This window comes from Lepidochelys olivacea (assembly GCF_965140295.1).
Source record: "Lepidochelys olivacea isolate rLepOli2 genome assembly, chromosome: 3".
NCBI lineage: Eukaryota > Metazoa > Chordata > Testudines > Cheloniidae > Lepidochelys > Lepidochelys olivacea.
The window spans coordinates 139,577,662-139,597,909 of record NC_140413.1 but is presented as its reverse complement, the minus strand read 5'-3'; the positions used below and the strand labels follow the sequence as shown (position 1 = coordinate 139,597,909).

Below are 20,248 nucleotides of genomic sequence, written 5' to 3'. Positions count from 1 at the left end.
CAAAGCCTTCAGTGCCCTACTTCTTGAAGGATCTAGATTTGTTTTTGTTTTGTTTTAACATTCCTTCCCCCAGCCTTTTTTTTTATGATTTCATGACAATTATTGCCAAAGTACTATTTCACAAATTCCTCATTTCTCTTGCCAGCCATTTAATCTGAGCTATAGTGTAGTCTCAGATCTTAGAATCTAACTGGTGCATTGTTTCAGGCTCCCCACAGCGAGAGTGCCTGGGTGTGATTAAGCAGAGTTTCCACCTCTCAAGTGCCCCGTCTAGACATTCCCTTCCTCTTCTGATGACTTAGCCCTCCAGCCAGGTCACCTACCATTTCTCCCTCTTTCTGGTTATCAAAGTCCCATATTCAAAATGGTGTAACTCTGGTTGCTAATTTGTCTGTCTTCAGGTCCTTCTTTCTGGACCCCAGGGCCCTCAGGTTTCCCCCTTGGGTCCCTGCACACTAACTCAAATATTTCCCACTCCAGCTAACTCCCAACTTAAGTCCTCTTCCAACCCAAACTTCTATAGGGAAAATTCGGCAGTATGTAAAACTTCCAAGCAGATATTTCTCCTTGTATTAGAATGTGTTTACCTACTATATATTCTAACAGAAATAATCAAAATTGGGCTTAGTTCACCTAGCAACATGGAAGTAGCCCAGTCCATTATCAGTTCCATAACAGTAATGTGATCTTGTTCTTAGGGTATGTGCAACGTGCCTCAGGTGGCATGTGACCAGGATTCATCACCAAATTTGGTCTGTTGGTTGGATCATTAGGTTCCACAGCCCTGGCCGGGTACTGATGGAGAGTGTGATGTGAACACTGATCTATGCCCCATGACATTTCTTTACTGTATTCTTTCTTGTTCAGTCCCTGCAGAAGTGGGAACTTCTTCATTGTAATGTTGGAAAAAGTAAGCAAGAAATGAAGAAAATGCACCTGAATCAAAACTTTAAATGCCAGATCTATCTCTTGGGGATTCTTATCTATCGTCCATTTGTGGTCTTGTCCTGCAGTTCTTACATATGCAAAGCTCCCATAAGAGGTCTGCAAAATTTTAAGATGGAAGAAAATTTCCACGTTAAAAGAAAATGCAATATACACTCCTCACTGAACTGATTTAACATGACTTATCCCTTGCTTGACTTGTGAGGTTAGTCAAAACAATATAAAAAAAAGCATAAACAATGTTTTAGGATCTGTGTGGATAAAATCACATACTGCAATTGGGAAGGCTTCACCTTCAATCTTGCTTGCTACTTTGATGTGGCTGTCAGAACAATGGAAAAATTGGATGGGTTGTAGAATAAATTAGTCCTCTCCTTAGCAGAGTATTCCACTATCCCAAAGAAGTACAACTCTGCCAGAATTTGAAATTGGAATAGTTAATAGGAAATGGATACATCAGAGACACATCTTAAAATATAGATAAGCTTGGAAGGATTAGATTTTTATCAGTAAATGTTGGTAGACATTGATTTCACTGTACATACACAAACTGAAAAAAAAATTCTATTGATGACGATACCTGATGTTTACAGATAGGTGAAGTAAAAAAATGCTGCTTGAGAACTTATTAGAGTTTGATTTATTAATATTTACTTTTTATATTTTGATATGTCAGGTAGACAATTTGTTTTATTGGTCATAAAGCTTTCAACTTTTTGAATCTCAACATCTACTATCATCAAATTATTCAGGACCCCCCACTTGTCTGAGTCCCTCATAATTTACTGCAACTGTGAAAATTTAAATTGATAAAATAGAAATATGCTTAAAAATAAACATTGATATCTGTCACAATTAAAAAAAAATCAAATTCTGCCAAGCCTAAATATAAACTACTTCATCCATACTATAAGGATTCCAGAACAAATTGGCTTTCTTCTTGTTGGTTCTCTCACTTAAATCAACAAGATGACATTACTGTAAGAAAGTAATATAATATAACAATATTGGAAACCCACTGGTATTTTCTTCCATGCCATTCTAATTCATACTATTATTAAAATGCATTCTCTGTTCATTATCTGAGTAATTGGAAGGAAGGAATATATGTGAATCTTTAATATTTTCCTGTGAGGTTTTACAAAAGATAAAATTGCATTTAAAAAGGTACTTTGTGCCATTGCCATTTATAGCCCCCTCATAAAAGCTGTTAAAATGCAATCTGATACAATAAGTGTTTGAGTTTGTGCTGTTTTTGATGCTCCCCAGCAGGTTAGGTGATTTGTGTTCTTAATACACCTTAAGAACTATGTTCTTCCACTGTATCTATCTAGTGCAATATAAAACCCTATCACTGAGCTATCTGAGCTCTTTAGTACTCTCCATTCAAGAGGTGATGCTTAGTTTGGAACCCCAGATGCATACTTTAGGAAATGTGGTTTATTTCTGTCTCTAATGACTGGACTGAATCACTGAGTCTGAACAAACCTGAACTTTTGGAGGTTCAAATTTGGATCCAAATGTCATGACTTGGGGACCATATCTAGTGCACTCCATGTGCATTCTTAGCAGGAAGCAAGAATATCTTCAGCCCCTTTGCCCACTCTTCAGTTTCACATTTTCCACACCCAGTATTTTCACTCTTTTTCACCTCTTTTCTTCTTTCCTTCCCTTTCATACACTCACCAAAATCTTATTCTTGCTCCTCTTCTTTGCTTTCCTTATGCTTCTCCCTCCCATCTCAAAGCACCAAACTATTGCCACATTCAAATCCCTCCGTCTGATACCTCTTTTCTCTTTCCCTCTGCCCCATCATGTTGTTCTCCCTCTCTTTCTGCTCCTCAGCCTAAGAATTCCATTTTCTGTTGCTGCTTCTTATCCCCACCATGAAGCATGATCGCTCTGACATTAACCTCCCCTCCTCTATCCCTCAACATCTCCCCCTTTCAATTCTGTCCCTGTTGACCTTCATTTTCACTTTGGTCACCTCAACTTCTGCTTTCCCGCCAGAACATTCCCACTCATCTATCAGATCTCTCCATCCTCTCCCCCAGTCTCTGTTCCAGAGACCCCACTCTAACTTCTATTCCTCCTCATCTCTGCTTCAGCCCATTTCCCTTTCTACTTGCCTCTGTTCCCACAAAAACCGCAACTTGTCTTTGTCCTGCTAAAAGACTCTCCTAGATGCGCCCCCCCTCAAAAAGCAAGACGCTACTATGCTCCAGGGAGATGACACCCAAGTCACCTCTGCCAACCCCAGAGGACTTTAATGGTCCTCACTCTCCATGTACCTCTGAATCTGCAGACTTGCCTTTGTCCTTTTGAAACCACCCTCAACTTTCCTAAAGAGCCCCTCAGCTGCCACTGCCACCCAACATCTTCAGTTTGGCTCTCTGATCTCCTCTAACTTAACTCTGTCCCTCTCAGAAGCACTCAATTCAACTCTTCCTTCCAAAACTGGTTCTATCCCTTTAGAAGTTCTTAATGTGGTGGTTTCTCCTCTAACACAGTACGTTGACTCCACCGCTTGCCTCCATCTCAGTTCTGGGTACCCAGAACCTCTCAGTTTGGTCTCCGTCCCCCATAATGCACATCATAACACCAGACTTCCCCTTGCCTGTACCTTCCTCTACGCAGAGAAATCATAGAAATGTATGACTGGAAGGGACCTCAATAGGTCATCTGGTCCAGTCTCCTGCCCTGAGGCAGAACTAAGTTTTATCTAGACCTTCCCTGGCAGGTGTTTGTTTAACTTGTTCTTATAATCGTCCAATGTCAGGGATTCCACAGGTGCTCAGCTACCCTCACAGTTAGGAAAATATTCTTAATGGCCAAAATAAATCTCCCTGGCTGCAGTTTAAGCCCATCACTTCTTGTCCTGTCTTCGGGAGCTAAGGAGAACAATGTATCACCCTCCTCTTAATACCCTTTATATGCTTGAAGACTATTATCATATTCCCACTCGGTCTTCTTTTCTCCAGCCTAAACAAACCCAATTTTTTCAAACTTTCCTTGGAGGTCATGTTTTCTAGTCCTTTTAATCATTTTTGTTGCTCTCCTCTGGGGACTTTCTCCAATTTGTCCACATCTTTCCTGAAGTGTGGTGCACAGAACTGGACACAATATTCCAGTTGAGGCCTTAGCAGTGCTGAATAGAGAGAAAGAATTACTTCTCATGTCTTGCTTACAACACTCCAGCTAATACCTCCCCAAATAATGTTTGGGTTTTTTTGCAATGCTATTACATTTTGGACTCATATTTAGTTTGTGATCCTCTATAACTCCCAGATCCTTTTCTGCAGGACTGCTTTGTAGGCTGTCTTTTCCCATTTTGTATTTGTGCAATTGATTATTCCTTCCTATGTATAGTACTTTCCATTTGTCTTTATTCAATTTCAAATCATTTCTTCACTTTGTTAAGATCATTTTGAATTCTAATCCTATCCACCAAAGTACTTGCAAACCCTCCCAGCTTGGCATCATCATCATCAGACTTTATGAGTGTACTCTCTATGCCATTATTAAAATCATTTATGAAGATATTGAATAGAACTGGACCCCACTTGATATGCCCTTCCAGCTTGATTGTGAATCATTGATAACAACTGAATATGCTTTTGCAACCAGTTGTGTACCCACTTTATAGAAGGTTTGTCAAAGCTATATTTCTCTAGTTTGTTTATGAGAAGCTCCCCTATCCACAAAGCTTGTTACCCTGTCATAGGTTGGTTTGACATGATTTTTTCTTGACAAATCCATGCTGACTGTTACTTATCACCTTATTTTCATCTAGGTACTTACAAATTGTTTATTTGCGCCAATATCCTTCTGTGTACAGAAGTTGAGCTAGCTCATGTATTATTCCCTGGGTTCTTAATCTTTTTTTATAGTTGGGTCCTATATTTGCCCCTTTCCAGTCCTCTGGAATCTCTCCTGTCTTCCAGGAGTTCTCAAAGATAATTGCTAATGACACTGAGATCTCTTCAGCCTTAAGTTTCTATGATCTATTTCATCAGGCCCTGCTGACTTGAAGACATCTAACTTGTTTAAGTAATTTCTTAACCAGTTTTTTTCCCATTCATGATCTGTTATGGGAGGGTGCTGGTATATGTGGTGGACAATAGGCCTGGACTCCTTCACAAGCTGGACTCCTTCTTTGAGACATCTCTGCTCTTCTACCTTCACAGCAACAGAGAGCAGGCTTCCTCTATCAGTTCGCTTGTAAGCTCTTTGAGGCAGGGACTGTCTTATTTTGTGTTTTGCACAGCAAGTGACACCACCGTTGTAGGCATTTAACAAATAAACAACTTTATTTCCCGGTCAGCTGCTGATTGGCTGTTTGCTGTGCAAGGAAGAGCATCTCAATCAGGACATGTCTGGAAGGACAAAGTCATTATCCTCTCCTTCCCACTGCTGAGAGAGAGTCTGTAATTATATACAGGGGTCTCTTCCAGCTCCAATTGCTATGATTGTCCCAAAGCACGCTCCTCAAGAGGCAGCATGCCACAGGAAAATCTCTTCACCCTAAAAGATGGCTTACTCCTCCTGCTGCTATTACCAATATTTTCTGTTAGAAAATTTTAGCTTAGCAAATTTGGATGCCTAAAATCCAGCTCCCTAAATAAGGGGTGTAATTCCCCTCCAGAGGCGCTGATCATTCCCAGTCTCCGGGGGAGTCAATGAGAGCTGCAGCAGCTTCACCATTTCTGAAAAGTAGGCCCTTTCGCCATGAAAGTGGCTCTCTATGACCCAAGTTTTAAAACGCTGGCCTCACTCCCTAAAAACAGGCACAAGCCCGGGCGCAGTGGGTGATCAGTCAGGGCCGTATGCTGGAGGAAGAGAGCGGATGTGGCACTTTCCCCCACTGCTGCCCCGCTCAATCATCCATCCCATTAGCCCATATTCTATTCTTGGCCAGCCCTCCCGCGTTGCCTAAGCCCGTTGGCAACTTGCTGCCAAACCTGCAGGCAGCTGCAGCTCCTTGGCTGCCTCCCGCGGGGGCGGGGAGGAAGGGCTGAGCGCAGCAGCCGGAGAGCGGGCGGGATTGCCAGGCGCCTGGCGCTGCAGCCGCAGCACCTTTGACGTTCCATTGCCTCACGTGACGAGGCGGCTCCGTTCCAGGGAGGGGAGCCGCGGCCGCTTGTGCAAGGCGGCGGGGGAAGTCGCAGCCTCCGCGGCGGCAGCGGCAGCGGCAGCGGCAGCCGCCCGGGTGCGCATTGTTTGTGTGATGACCGATCCTCGCATCCCGCCCTCCGCTGCCGGCTGACACGGACCGCGCGGCGCGCGCCGGGGGGAGGCGGAGGAGAGGAGCCGCTGCCGCCGTGCAGCCAGTGACCTTGGCCCGGGGAGGTAAATAGTCAGGGCGGGGAGCGGGGTAGGGGGGGGAGTTCGCCTCTCCCCCCCCCCCCAGAGCGGCGCGGGTGAGGTGCCGGCCAGCCCCGGCGGCTGAGGGCTTCCGGGGCTGCTGTCCGCGGTGCTGAAAGCCCAGGCGCGGGCTTCTTGCCGCAGGGCAGAGCCGCCGGCCGCGCCAGCCCGAACGTGCCGCGGGGCTGCCTGGAGGCGCCGGGCCGGCAGGAGAGCGGAGCCCCCCGGGGCTGGCGGGGGGCGGGGGGGGGCGCGGTGAACCCTCCCCCCGCAGCGGGCTGTGGGGCTGGCTGCTCAGAGCCCGGCTAGCCCTCTGCAGCAGCCGGCGCCCTCCGCCCGTGGAGGCGGGGGGAGGAGGCGACGGAGCCGGCATCGTGGGGGGCCGGGGGGCTCCCCCCACTCCAGGGGCTGGCACGGCTCTTTGTGCAGGGGGGTGAGCGCCGCACGGGCCGGGGGAAGCGCTGCAGCGGGAGGTGCCCCGGGGCGGCTGCTGGGGCGCGGGGTGCGGGGCGAACCGCCGGCTGAACAGCGGGGCGGGCAGCCGGCTACTGGGCAGTCCCTGGCACCGGGACACAGGCGATGGGAACGATGCGGTGCCCAGTATTCGGGGGCGGGGAGGGAGCGTTGGGTAGGGAGATGCCTCTACCAGAGTGTGCTCAGCGGGGAGGCGGGGGGGGGGGGGTCAGCGGAGCGGTGTGAAGTGACAATTCATTAAAGTGGAAACTGAGTTAGTACATTACACTCATTCAGTATTTACAAGGGGGTAATGGCAGTAAACGGGGAATTAGCTGTTTTGCCCCAGCGTAAATGTCGGGCGGAGAAACGGATGATGGTAAAGTGATGGGAGTAAGTCAGCTCTATTCATCACCGTCAGTAGGGGGAAGGAGACCTGCTGCAGCTGTATCTCACAGAGATCGCTCTTACCTTTCACAGTGGCCAATTGCTCAGCGCAACCTTTGCCAGAGGACCATAGCATTGGGACATGGCGCAAGGAAATAATTATGGGCAGAGCAGCAACGGGGTGGCTGATGAATCCCCAAACATGCTGGTGTACAGAAAGGTAGGAGGCTTTTTAATTTCTCTGAAACAGCTGGGCAAATGACATTAGGAAACTTTCGCTCCTGATTTTTTCCCCCCAGAAAATGTAACTATGTTAACATTTTGCCTCCAGTTGTCTTGTTACAAGCTGCTGCTCTGATGCTCCATTTGTAGGAGTACAACATGGTTTCAGAACACCAGAGATATCAGTCCTTTACTGTTCGAATATTATTGGAAAATTTGTATACATGATGTATACTTTACACTACTTAAATAGCAACAGTATGAGCGTGTGAAATGTTAGCTCGATATCCCAGTCCGTTTATCTGTTGTCTTTTATTTTAAGAAATGACCTAATCTCTTGCTCTCGATTTTAAAACACAGATACATATGCCAACTTTGCAAAGTGTTCAAGAACGTTTATTCTATAATGAATGCTTTAAACATTCATTTATGTTCGGCTCATTTTATGTATCAGATGGCAGAGCTGCAATATTTAGTTTATTTCACCTGCTATTTCCAGGTGCTTGGTACAGCTGATATGTGATGATAAAGCATTTTAAGATTGAGTTAGACTATTCCCTTCTAAAATCATTTGACTGTAAAATGAGTAAAAATATTATATACTTTATATTTTAGTTTTCAAATAACAAACGTGTTATGATTAATTAGCCAATTATTTACATTGCAATTAAAGTGTTAATTGCACAGGAAATTTGAGGAAAATAATTGTGTAGATTTTTTTTGTTTTGCAATCAATAGCATTTTTAAAATTTATATTCCAAGGATTCTCTCTGCAAATAGATTTCCCAACATGATAAATGTTTTAACAACAACATCAATAAACAAACTCCCAGACATTGACCTAAATAATGGGATTTATTTGGCTACTGTACTTCAATTAGAACAGTTGCTTGGGGAATTTGAGATAGGTTAGTGTGGAAACAGATTGTTTAAACGAAGAGGATAAAGTTGTCTTTACCTTTGAATTTGACATCTTTAAATAAATACAGCTACATTATAATTAAATGAGAAAATTCTTAAATTGTGGTAGTGGTGAAAGAGAATCTTTCACACAAACTTGGATGCAGAATGTTTTAACTACCTGTTTACTCCCAGAATTTAGGGAGTTGCAATTAGTTTGTGGTTATTTAAAATAGAAAAATCAACCCTTATTTTGTCTTATAGGAGTTGACACTCCCCCCCCCACACACACACATATTGACTGCAATAAAAACATTCTCTGATTAATGACAGTGCTTCTTCAATAGTGAGAGTAATTGATGTGTCATCAGATATTGTGGTAATAGACTGTTCTTTCCAGAGATTTTAAATATTTTGTTAGTCTCAAATTGATATATAGTACATGCTTTCTTATTTTCAAAGGTACTGCTGACTTCAGTGGGATTTGGGAATGCCCAGCACCTCTGAAAATCAGGCTACTTTTATTTACTTGACTAAATTTAATTTTAGGAATTTGATGCACACAAGTTTGGAAAACTTTGCATGTGTGTGTGTGTAATGTCACTGGACCACCTTTCCATTAACTTTACAATTGTGTACAAAAATTTTGTCTATGCACTTATGTATATTTATATAGTAAACAAACATGGGCAGAATGGTTATCATAATATGATATTTCCTAAAATTTTATTGCACCTAGTTGATTTGATTCAGTTCCCTCAAAAACATAATATTTCATTACATTTTATATATACTTAAGAGCAAGTTTATATATACTTAAGAGCAAGAGCAAGTTTCATTGTATACTGGATGGTATAACTATTGCCTAGGAGATATTAAAAGTACGTGGGCATCACAGTTGTTGCTCTAAAGGTGCTGTACTCAGATACACCTTTTTTAAAACCCGCTAAACTGATTCTTTTCTTTTTTTAAAAAAATATCTATCTCATTGCTGAAGTGTAATTTCCGGACATATGTAACATGTATAGGAAAGTACAAACACAGTGTTTATTTACCTAGTTTTTCTATGGTATTTTTTTAAACAGAGTTGTATAGTAGGACACTTTTCACATATCTTAATCTTATGCAATATAATCTGTCATGTTATTTTTGAGGTTGGGAAAGAATTTTACTCTGGGTCAGGTTGGCAGAGACCCTAGGGGTTTTTCACTTTCCTCTGTAGTGTGGGTTCCAGGTCACTTGAAGGTTTAAGCTACTATAAATGGTGAATTCTCTGTAATTTTAAGTCTTGAAATCATGATATGATGACTTCAGTAACTCAGCCAAAGGTTATGGGTCTATTACAAGAATGGGTGGGTGAGGTTCTGTGGCCTGCAATATGGAAGATGTCAGACTAGGTGATCGTGATGGTCCCTACTGGCTTTACAGTCTATGAGTCTATGCCTGCTTTCTTTGATTCCTTTAACTACTCCTCTTGACCTATCATACCATAGATTGTACTGACAGGTGTCACAGTCTCGGGTGAAAACTTCTAAGCAATGTTCTAGGAAACAGGAAACAAAATAAGATCTGGTATTTTATGTATTTTAAAAGTACATAGGTGTATATGACAGGATGCAAATATGATACTACCGTCAACAAATATAGAAGACTTCTGGGTTTAGACTATGAAAAGAGGTTTTTAAAGCATAAGTCATTTGACCTCAGATATTACCAGCTGCTTTTGAAGTCTTCAAATATGATGGTTTAATAGTGGCTGCTACATCACAGGAATTTTGTAATAAATTTCAAAACATAATGCTCCTCCATTTTCTAAGAAGACGCTGCAATGACTAGTAAATTTCGCTGCATTTTGCCATTGTATTAGGGATGAATGAACTGTGATGAGTAACTAGAGTACGGGCCTGCCAAATTAATTAGAAATTTTTTTTTCTAAATTAATTAGAAGTTACTTGAAACTTACTTATTAGATTAGATATTAATTAGAAGTTACTTGAAACTTACATTGTCTAAATTAATTAGAAGTTACTTGAAAAAGTTATGTACTTTTGGGGTGGTTGTCTCTTGGATGGAATATTTAGAATTCAAAATCTTTTTACATTTTGAATGCCATGGCTTCAATGTGACTGGGTTGAACTGTTTGTAACGATATGATATTTATGCAGCATGATTGTGTGGGATGGCAATCTGATATTTGTACCCATGAGAAAAAGAGGAAACATGTAATATTTGTTGTGATAGGTAAGAGACAGGCCTTGACTGTAGTGAATACAAAGCAAATTCTTTATTGAGGATGCTGAGCACAAACATAACCCTGTCATTCTCACTGTCTCTCTAGCTCCAGTCTAATTAAATACAGGCTGGACTGCCTAGAGTCACAGCCCAGGTCTTCCTAAATCCTGGTCTAGTCAAGTCATGAAAGGACCAGAAAACTTGAAGAATTGGATGATTTGAGATGATCCTGAGTCACAATGTTTGGATCTGAGATCTGATATGAATCTGCATTTTTATGAAGTTTAGGCGTATTTGGATTTAGTATTGAAGTTTGGTCCATCATAGAGAGAGTCTGAATTCCAAGGTCTGGATCTGACCGTTTTTGAAGGTCACAGGGTTTATAGATCCAGTGTTAATTTTCAGAGATGCCAAGCCCTGACAGAACCACAAAGATTACAGTAAACAAGCTCATCTCTCACCCATAGTTAGTTTCTGGTTAGTTACCAAGATAAGGAAGTTGAGAAAGATGATTGGTTTGTCTAGAAAAGGAAGATGAAGAAAACATAGTAGTATAAAATGAAACAATCTCGATTTAGGTCCCTTCTTCCAGTGTCCCATGTTCATATCCACAGAAAGTGTACTGCACATTTAGATGATTTTTTATAGAAAACTCAGATAAAATATTTGAGTTAAATATTTAGTGCATAAATGACTTGTTTAAATCTGTATTGCAAAAGGCACTAGCACAAATAAATAGTTCCTTATATCAGTATCATGCCACCTCTGAAAACTCTTTTACTTTTTTTCTTTTAATAGAATGTCACCTGCATTACTTTTTTTAGATGCTTGCCTCATTATAAAATAATGAAATATGACACATAGGTGGTGCCAACATACCTTAGGAAGAGTCCTAAAATTTCCTGGTATTAGCTTCAGACAAATATGAACATTTTGAAAGTATTACTTTTATTTCCTTTCCTACTGAGTCTATGTCAGTCAGCAATTAAAAGCCGAATTAGAAGGTGTAAGAACACTGGAACCATTAGTGTTTGAACATCATATAGAAATCTTTGATTTCAGCAACACTTTCCATTGTGGCTAGAAGTTGGATTGTAGAGAACTACTAATATTGGCTTTTTTTGTATCTTATGAGTTTAAATTTTCAGAACTTGAGGTTGTTTTCTTTCTTCAATTTGTGATGTGGAGAGGATAGAATTTATTGTTGGGAAAACTTCTAATTTTAGGACCACTACCCCATGCTGTATTTCCTTGAGTTGAAAAAAGCCATGGGATTCTAACTGATCACTCTCCTGTTCTGTTTTAAATGAGTCTAAGTTGAACAAGTTGAATCCCCCTATGGGGGATTATGAACTCTAATTTACAAGTTTACTTGCTTTATTATCACCTGTTTCAGATATTCCAATCCAGCTTTGGCCCTTTTTGTGATATCAGGACTACCTTTGTTGGAGTAATTAATTATATTCTTGTTGACTGAGATTTTGAGTTACCACCTCTCTCCCTGCCCTAAATATTAAAATAGCTTTTCATGTAGGTAATCATATTTTCATAGTGTTTGAGACTAACATGTTCTTGGTTCTATTTCTGTTCCAGTAATCAAAGGTCATACTTGCTGGTACCCACATATAGCAAAAGCTAGACTTGTATTATAAGTTTATCTGCCACTCCACTATAATTTGACACTACTCATAGAAGTGTGATATTTACAGGAATGGGGTCTTGCCATTCCTATTATCATTGTTCCTCTACAATCTAAGCCGTGGAAATGGTGATAACTCTCTTTAGTGCCCCCCCCACACCATTTCAAAGCTCCTCCCTCAAAATAAATGAAGTGGCAGTCAAATAAAATTGTATTGGTAATGCGTGGGTATTCTCAAGTATTCACTTAAGGAAAAAAGTTACCCTGTGGAAGTTAGCCTGACTGCAGTCTTCATATTTGGGAAGGACATGAAGGATAGAATTTTAAAAATGTTAAGCAATGGCCTATAGGAGACTTAACATTGACTTCAATAGGAGAAGAATTCGTCTGGCACTGTGTACTTCCGAATATGCCTATATTATGCCGGCACTACCACTGATACATAAATGAAAATATAAATTGAACCTACTCATGGACCTGAGAGCACTCCACTCAAATCCTTCCAGAGTCATCAGAAACATCTTTAACTGTTATATATTCATCCGTGTCAGCTATGGTTTTAAAATTATTATAGGGAACTCCTGGTGCAAAAATTAAGTTACAAGAACTGAAAAAAGTTGGCCTTTTTGTCCCCAAAATAACTATTTCCAATTTTCAGTGGCTCATTTTTAATTTGCATGTAGCAGTATCCCCATGGGCTATGATCACATTATACCTGACCACACAGAAAGGTCTGAAGGCCCAGTTAATATTTTCATGGAAGATGCAAATACCAAGAAAGACTGAGGTACTATGGGTAACTGTTATGATGACTGAGTAAGTGGTTCTCTTATTGTTGAATAAGGATCCATGAAAGTATTAACTCGGTCATTAGATCTCTCTGCTTGGTCAGACACACTGTGATCACAGCCCAAGGTAATATTGCTACAGGCACACTAAAGCTGAGCCACTGAAAATTGGAAATAGTTATTTTGGGGACAAAAAAGGCTGATTTTTTTTCAGTTTCTGTAACTTATTTTTTTCAACATGAATTCCTTATAACTTTAGATCCATAGCTGATGTATGTATAAAAGCTAAAGACATTTCTGATGACAGTGGGAGGATTTGAATGGGGGTGCTTGTAGGTCCATGAGTAGGGCCAACTTATACTTTTATTTATGTATTACTGGTCATGCCACCATAATGTATATTTCCTTCCAGGAGGTGGAGACAGGGAAAAAAGCTTTGAGCTATGTCACTAATACTATACAATTGGATTACTAGCTGCAAGACTCCATTTCTTCTGTCTTCAACAGGTGGAAGGAATTTCTTCTGGCTGCACTGAGGCATTGGCTGGCTTTCTTCCTTTAAACTGTAGTCTCACAGAAAGTTCTTGATAGAGCTGTTTGCCTGCTAGGAGGTGTTACTGCCTAAACCATTGTTTGGTCCACTGTTGTGGCTTATGTGGTCTGGTTGCCAGTCATCAGCTTCTACCTCCACCTTAAGAGGAATAGCACCATGTGATGTGGTGTCCACCCCACACAAGGCCTGCACGGGTAAATTAGGCCAATTAACCTATAGGATGCACCTGGAGGAAAGTAAGGGCATGCTAAGGCCTAATTGCTGATGAAGTCCAGCAAGGGGAAGAGCTGGATGAGGTTTATAAAGACAGGAATTGGTGGTAGAAGGGTTTGCAGGGGAGATAGTTTACAGTCACTTCCTGGGAGAAGGTATGTGTACTTGGGGTCCTCCCAAGGAGGAGGGAGTTTGGGCTGGTAAACCCAGAGATGGGGACAGGCAGAAGGTAGAGCTGAGAAGTAGGAAGGAGTCCAGGAAAAGGGCAACATAGTCTGCCAGAAAGGAGGCCACTGTTGCTAGAGATAGGGTCCCTGATCTGGAACCTGGAACATGGGCCTGTCCTCTACCAGACATTGGAGGTGTGGCATGGTCAGGGCAGTGAAGGGAAGATTGTCATTTTTGTATGGAGGACTTTGATAGCCCAGAAGGGGAGGACTATAGTGACCTCTCTGGAGGGCTAAGTCATGAAGATAGAGAGCCTATAGGGGAAGGAACTGACAGAAAGGGGTGTCAGACCTGGAACCAGCTAATCCCCAGACCAACCAGGAAGCAGCACTCCAGCGGTGAGTGGACCCCATGACACACCTATAGGGAAAGGTCCTGCATGTATGTTGGGCCCCAAAAGTAAGTGTGGTGGTTCTGTTAGCTGATAATCCTTGCTGGGCGGGGAGAATTGAAACCTAATGCCACCAAGTGATAGGCATCTTCCCCTTCCCCCCCCCCCCAGTGCTGTAAGCTTGAAATTACAGCATTACTTGCCAGTGACTGAAACAAGTAGAAAAATGTTACAGCATGCCACGCAACCATGACACTTCTTTCTTATATCACATACATGCAGTTTAATACTTTATACGCCTGTGTGGATTGTACATTGTCACTTTTAGTCTCTTTGCTTTTTCCCTTTTGAAGCACTCTACATTAGTTACTATGGAAACAACCATTCTATTGATAGTGACGTGTGGTATAGTCACTTTTTTATTATGATTTTAAATTTACAGCATGTTTTTTGAAATGCCAATGTTCAATATATGTCTTATGATATAAAAATTGAGGGATTCTCAGCAAAGCAAAAGAGGACGTCTGTAAGACTGCAAATTCAAAGTTCACAAATAAATACAACCTGTTAAAATATATTTTTTCAGTTTAACAATGTTAAATGAATTAAAAAGGTGTTTAATAATGGATTAAGGAGAACCCAACACCATCCCCCATCAAATCAGAGCATAAAAAACATTTTCTTTAAAATAAAGAGTTCCCAAATTCTACCCTGCAAACCCAAACTTTAAACAACAAAAATCTACAGAGGACATTAAAAAAAAGTCAGTAAAATATACTTATTGCATTACATTTCAATATATCTGTTTTCAACCCAAATGCTGGAGAAGGATAACATTACAGCAATGTATAATGATAATACCTAGCACTTTTCATTTGTGGATCTCACAAAACATTACCGAAGAGGCACATACCATTATCCCCAGACCTAACCAATCAATTTCTGCTGCTTGAAAGAGAAGAGAATGCTGAGTATGGAAGAGAAGAGACATCAAGGCTGGTCTTGCAAGGTACTAAAAACTGTCTGGGGATGCTGAGAGAGCAGGCATTACTAAATCAGGAGAGTTGGCAGCAGTGCTTTTTACTTCTATTTAAAGGCTAGTTACTTTCCAGAAGGCTCTTAAACACAAAACTAGAGTGACTGAGTTGCAGTTCTCACAGGAGAATATTTAAAACCAAACACCAAGACAATTCCATTTTAAAGTTGAGAAAAAAATTGAGACTTCTGAGGTATATCAGAGCCACTGCAGGCAGGAACAGAAAATAAACAGGCACAGGAGTTCTGGGAAGCTCTTCCTCTTGAAGGAAAGTTGGAGGGTCAAATCTTCTAGTCCTTAATCCAGTAAAATTTCTATTGCCATCAGCGCCTCCACTCATAGATACTAACATCACATTGAACAAGTGAGAACATGGTCAATAACTATATACTTCATACTTAAATATCTGAGCCATCTTATCCAGAGTACACATCTTATACACATTGGCTCAGGGACTACATTTTCTGGCATATTCTGAACAGTGCTGTGCACACAGATGGTGCCCAGTGAATAATACAAATCATGACAATAATAGTCAACTTCATGGACTCTGGATGCAATCTGTTCTTTGTTCTGGAATTGGCCTGGATACAGCTGAAACCCTAGGAATTTGAGGCATAAACACATCTGATACTTGTATGACACTCTTTGATTCCTTTTCTCAAACTCGGAACAAAATATGACAAAACAAAATGGTTTTCAGTTAATTGCACAACAGCCATTGCTCTACAGCCCAGCATGGAGCAGAACCTGCCACCCTTTGGGAGTTAAGTGATCTCTTCTCATTTGACTCTCATTCTCCATCGTTCCTGGTCTCTGTGCTGCTTTTCATGCTGCCATCCATGACATCCGTCCCAACCTCCTGGGACCGTTTGCTGGAGTCTCAGAGAACTGTCCGCCTTGGTTTTGCTCCCATCTATCAGATCCTCTTTTTTTGCAGCATGCCGCAGAGCAGTAGGCTGATCTGCTGGATAGGGATCTAGCTCTGAAAAATCTGGGTTCTACTCCCCCCGTGGATTTCCTGTATGACCTCAGGCCAGTGCCTTAAGGACCGAGTTTCAAAGCATTTTAGGCACCCAAAGATGCAGCTAGGCATCTAGTGGGGTTTACAAAACACCTTAACTTCTAGGCACTTTTGAAAATCCCACTTGGTGCCTAAACACGTTTGAAAATCTGGCCTTTAGTCTGTGTGTGCCTCAGTGCCCCATCTATACAATGGGGATAACAGCACTGCTTTACCTTCGCAGGGCTGTGAGAATAAATAAGTTAGACACTGTGAGGCGCTCAGATACTATGGTGATGCGGCTACATAAGTACCACAGGTAGAGTGGGAACTTCTCTATACCATTGCTATCCCTTCCCTTGATTTTGGCCCCTTCTTTTCACCTATGCCCCCAAATCTCCCCCTTTTCTAAATGGCACCCCTGTGGCGAGCTCTCCACTGGTTCTAAAGTGTGTGTGCATGTGGGTGGGAATGAAATGAGGAAGACACATAGCATGTGGAGGACCCCTCCATACTCAGCTCAGAGAGGGTCCAATTTAACCCAAAGTAAATATTACCCGAGAAGAAAATGTATTCCTCTGTTCTTTGTGGTTTTTAATAACCTGCATGCTTATGTTTTCTTTCTTTTATGGCACAAGCCTGCAAAGAGTGCCACTGGCAAGTAGTCCTGTGCCAGCAGAGTCCTGCAGTATATATTAAGTGTCTGCTTTCCTGTCACACTTTGCAGGATGGGGACTCTAGTTTAGTGTGTTTCGCTGTGTTCATTTTATTTCATTTATTTAAATCCTTATTTGATCAGATATTTAAATAAGCAATGTGACCTCAGCTAATTGAAGTCTGGATTGTATTTTTTTTTTCTTTTTGGTACTTGGAATATTAGCCTGGCAAAACCCAATTTTCTTGCATGCTGATTGTTAATGATTCATAATTAGCCTTAATTTAATAATCATGAAAATAAATGTTTGCTTTTTTGTGCATTTCGCCTAGATAATAAAATCTCCATCTCAGACAATTAATATCCCTTAGAATGATGATATCATTCAATGCTATTGCAGTTCGTCTTCCACATAGTACATCTCCTCCTGATCGTATTTATTTCTCCATAGTAAATGATATTCATGACTGTTAAAAACAAATCTGAAATTCCTGGTGCTTGGAGATTCCATTTTGGAAGATTAGGTTCTGTGGCTTCTGGGGGAAAATCTCTCATATTTTTCCGTTGTATAGATTTGTCTTTGATATACTGTATTATCAGAACGAAAAAATGATTTAGCTCATTTCCTTTGAAAGATAGGGACTTGAAATAGTTCATAAAAATGATTCATTTTATTGCTTCTTATTCACCCAAACTCCTAGAAATCTCCAAGATAGAATGCAATGTGTCTTCCATGTGGGCCAAACTCATGGCACCTCTTAATTTGTCATTAGAAGCCACTCACACACATTTGAACTGGAATGGACACCAGTAATTAGAATGTGAATTTACAATAAAAACAAGATTCAAAACTAGGCTTCCTCTGAAGCTGTTTTTTTTTTTTTTTAAAAACCCTTCTATTTTATCTTTTTAAATCCTTGCCCTGTTCCTTCTGAAAAGGGGGAAAAATAGTGTAAGAAATATAAGATTGGGTGGCTGTGCTACAAAATCCCTGATTTTTAGTAATTTTCCACAAATTTTGTCATGCAGGTACATAGAGGCAGTGTGGTCTGGAGGAATGAGAATGAGACTTGGAGTCATGAGGTGTTCTTCATTCCAACCCTGGCTATGCCACTCACTTACTGTGTGGCACGTAACAAATTATTTTGCCTTTTTGTCTTGGCTTCCTCATCTGTAAAGGTGTTTAATTAGACTCCCAATCCACCTATCTCTCAGGGGTGCTATGAGAATTCCTTGGTTAGTATCTATACAATGGCTGGAGCATATGAAGCACTATAAAAATTCTAAGTTATTATGAATGCAGTAATTTAATTAAAAACAATTAAAATGCTGTGAGCAATACAACTCACCCACCCACTCTCTCACACACTCACAGTAGATTACTAGATTTGAAATTTTGTGTGTGTGTGTGTGTGTGTTTTCAGAGTTGCCAAGCAACCACAAAACCCATTGAAGTCAAATGGGAACAAGAGGTGCTCAGCACCTTTGAAAAATCATGCAGTACCTCTGTTATTAAACAATGGGATCTTTTGTATTTAACTAAGTTAAACTAGATGCTCAGATCCTGGCTTCTGTGTCTTGAAGAACACAGCAAGATCATATACATTTCCACTTTGAGTAATGCTTCATTTTGGTTTCCAGGAGAGCTAGATGCCTTTCTCCCACACATGTGCAGCAGGAAAAAGCAACATAATGCTTTGTCTGTACCACTGCTTAATTTGTAATGAAAGAGGTGCTGGGTGCTGATGTAATTAGGTGCTGGGGCGCAAGCAATTTTTTTACATTCATAACTGATGCAGCAAGCCCAGAGGTGCCCTGGCACAAGTTAAGTACTGATCTGCACTAATGCCAGCTGTGACACTAAGCCCCATATTCTTCAGAGAGATATTGTTATGATATGATTATGGTGTAATTATGATCTATTTTATGCAAGATAGATCATGTGAGATATAATAGAAAAGGTTATGATTTACTGAATATGATTATCCTATTCGTATCTGAAGTTAGGAATATTGACTATGTCTGTATTACAAATACATTTACACCTGGGGAACGCCCACTAGGCAGAATGCAATCAGTCTAGATGGCTGGCTGGGAAGGGCCATTAGGGAGAACAATAGGTCTTAGAAGATGCTAATCTCCCACCAGGGAGCCTTCTTGAGGACACTACAAACAGTTTCTGACTCATGGCTGCTATGGCCCTAAAGAGGCATGTAACCAAGTCACCTGGTACTGGACTCCATCATAGAATCTTACCATGGTACTGTATGGCCTTGTTTGTATTTCAAAAGATCATTTCTTGTTTTTAATCATTGAGAATTAACACAATATCCAAATATTTTTCTTTGACTATTTCTTGATGTACAGGATTTCTTTGGAGTTTACATCTATACCAGCTGTCACCACCAATACATCATTTTAGTTCCTTAGAAGGCAATAAGAGCAGGTGAGTGAGAGTCTAGAGACCTTATTGTTTCTGACTCTTTCTCAAAGTCAAAATGAATCAATGGCAATCATTCAACCATTCTGGGTTTCTATTTTAACTTCAGAGGAATAAACCCTGAGCTGAGTGCATTCCCTTCCTGCTGTACCGCACTCATCAAATATGGCATATTGAAATCCCCAAATTGACCTTTAGACACCAAAAACTTCAAATAACGATTAAGTACATATATATTTAAAGGTGTAGTATGCTAAAATGTCCTACTTCTTCAGAAGATTGTTTGATTTATGGCAGAGATTCTAAAACTGTGGTCCGTGGACCACGAGTGGTCCGCGAGCTCCATTCAGGTGGTCCGCGGATAGTTCACGCTAAGGTGCACACCTGGGCGGCCGCACATGAGAGAGGCTGGCGTGGCTCCAATAATTAGGTGCCTGGACCCTGGAGATGCACATGTAGGGTGAGGTGGTGCCCCTCGGGGGAGAAATAAGGGTAGGTGGGAGGGGTAGTGGGGTGAGAATGGGGGGGGGGCAATTTGGGATGTGCAGGGCTGCTGCGGCCAGAGAAAGAGGCAACTTTCCCCAGCTCCAGGGCTATGGCTGCTGAGGAGAGACCCCCTTCATTCCCAGCCTCAGCTCTGTGGCTGCTGTGACTGGGGAGAGACCCCCCTGCTTCCCAGCCCCAACTCAGGGGCTGCTGCAGTGCAGGAGAGAGGAGAGAGCCCCCTCCTTCCCAGCCCAGCTCCGTGGCTGCAGTGGCAGGAGAGAGAGGGCACACCCATTGTATTAGAAAGGTAAGACTACTGATATTAAAATATGAGTTGTGTGCTTTTATTTGTAGAACAAAAAATGTTAATTAT

At 41.4% G+C, this 20,248-nt stretch overlaps 1 protein-coding gene across 9 annotated transcripts in view; it reads left to right on the top strand.

The window, feature by feature from the left end:
• Positions 1-6,058: 6,058 nt before the first annotated feature.
• Positions 6,059-20,248, top strand: part of RGS7 (regulator of G protein signaling 7) — a 429,679-nt gene continuing 415,489 nt past the window's right edge. For all 9 annotated transcript variants that reach the window (XM_084622895.1, XM_084622894.1, XM_084622893.1 and 6 more), the window contains exons 1-2: positions 6,059-6,294; positions 7,243-7,369. In XM_084622895.1, coding sequence (XP_084479021.1) covers positions 7,292-7,369 — 78 coding nt within the window. In that variant the 5' untranslated portion in view covers positions 6,059-6,294; positions 7,243-7,291. The remainder of the gene's footprint in view (positions 6,295-7,242; positions 7,370-20,248) is intronic.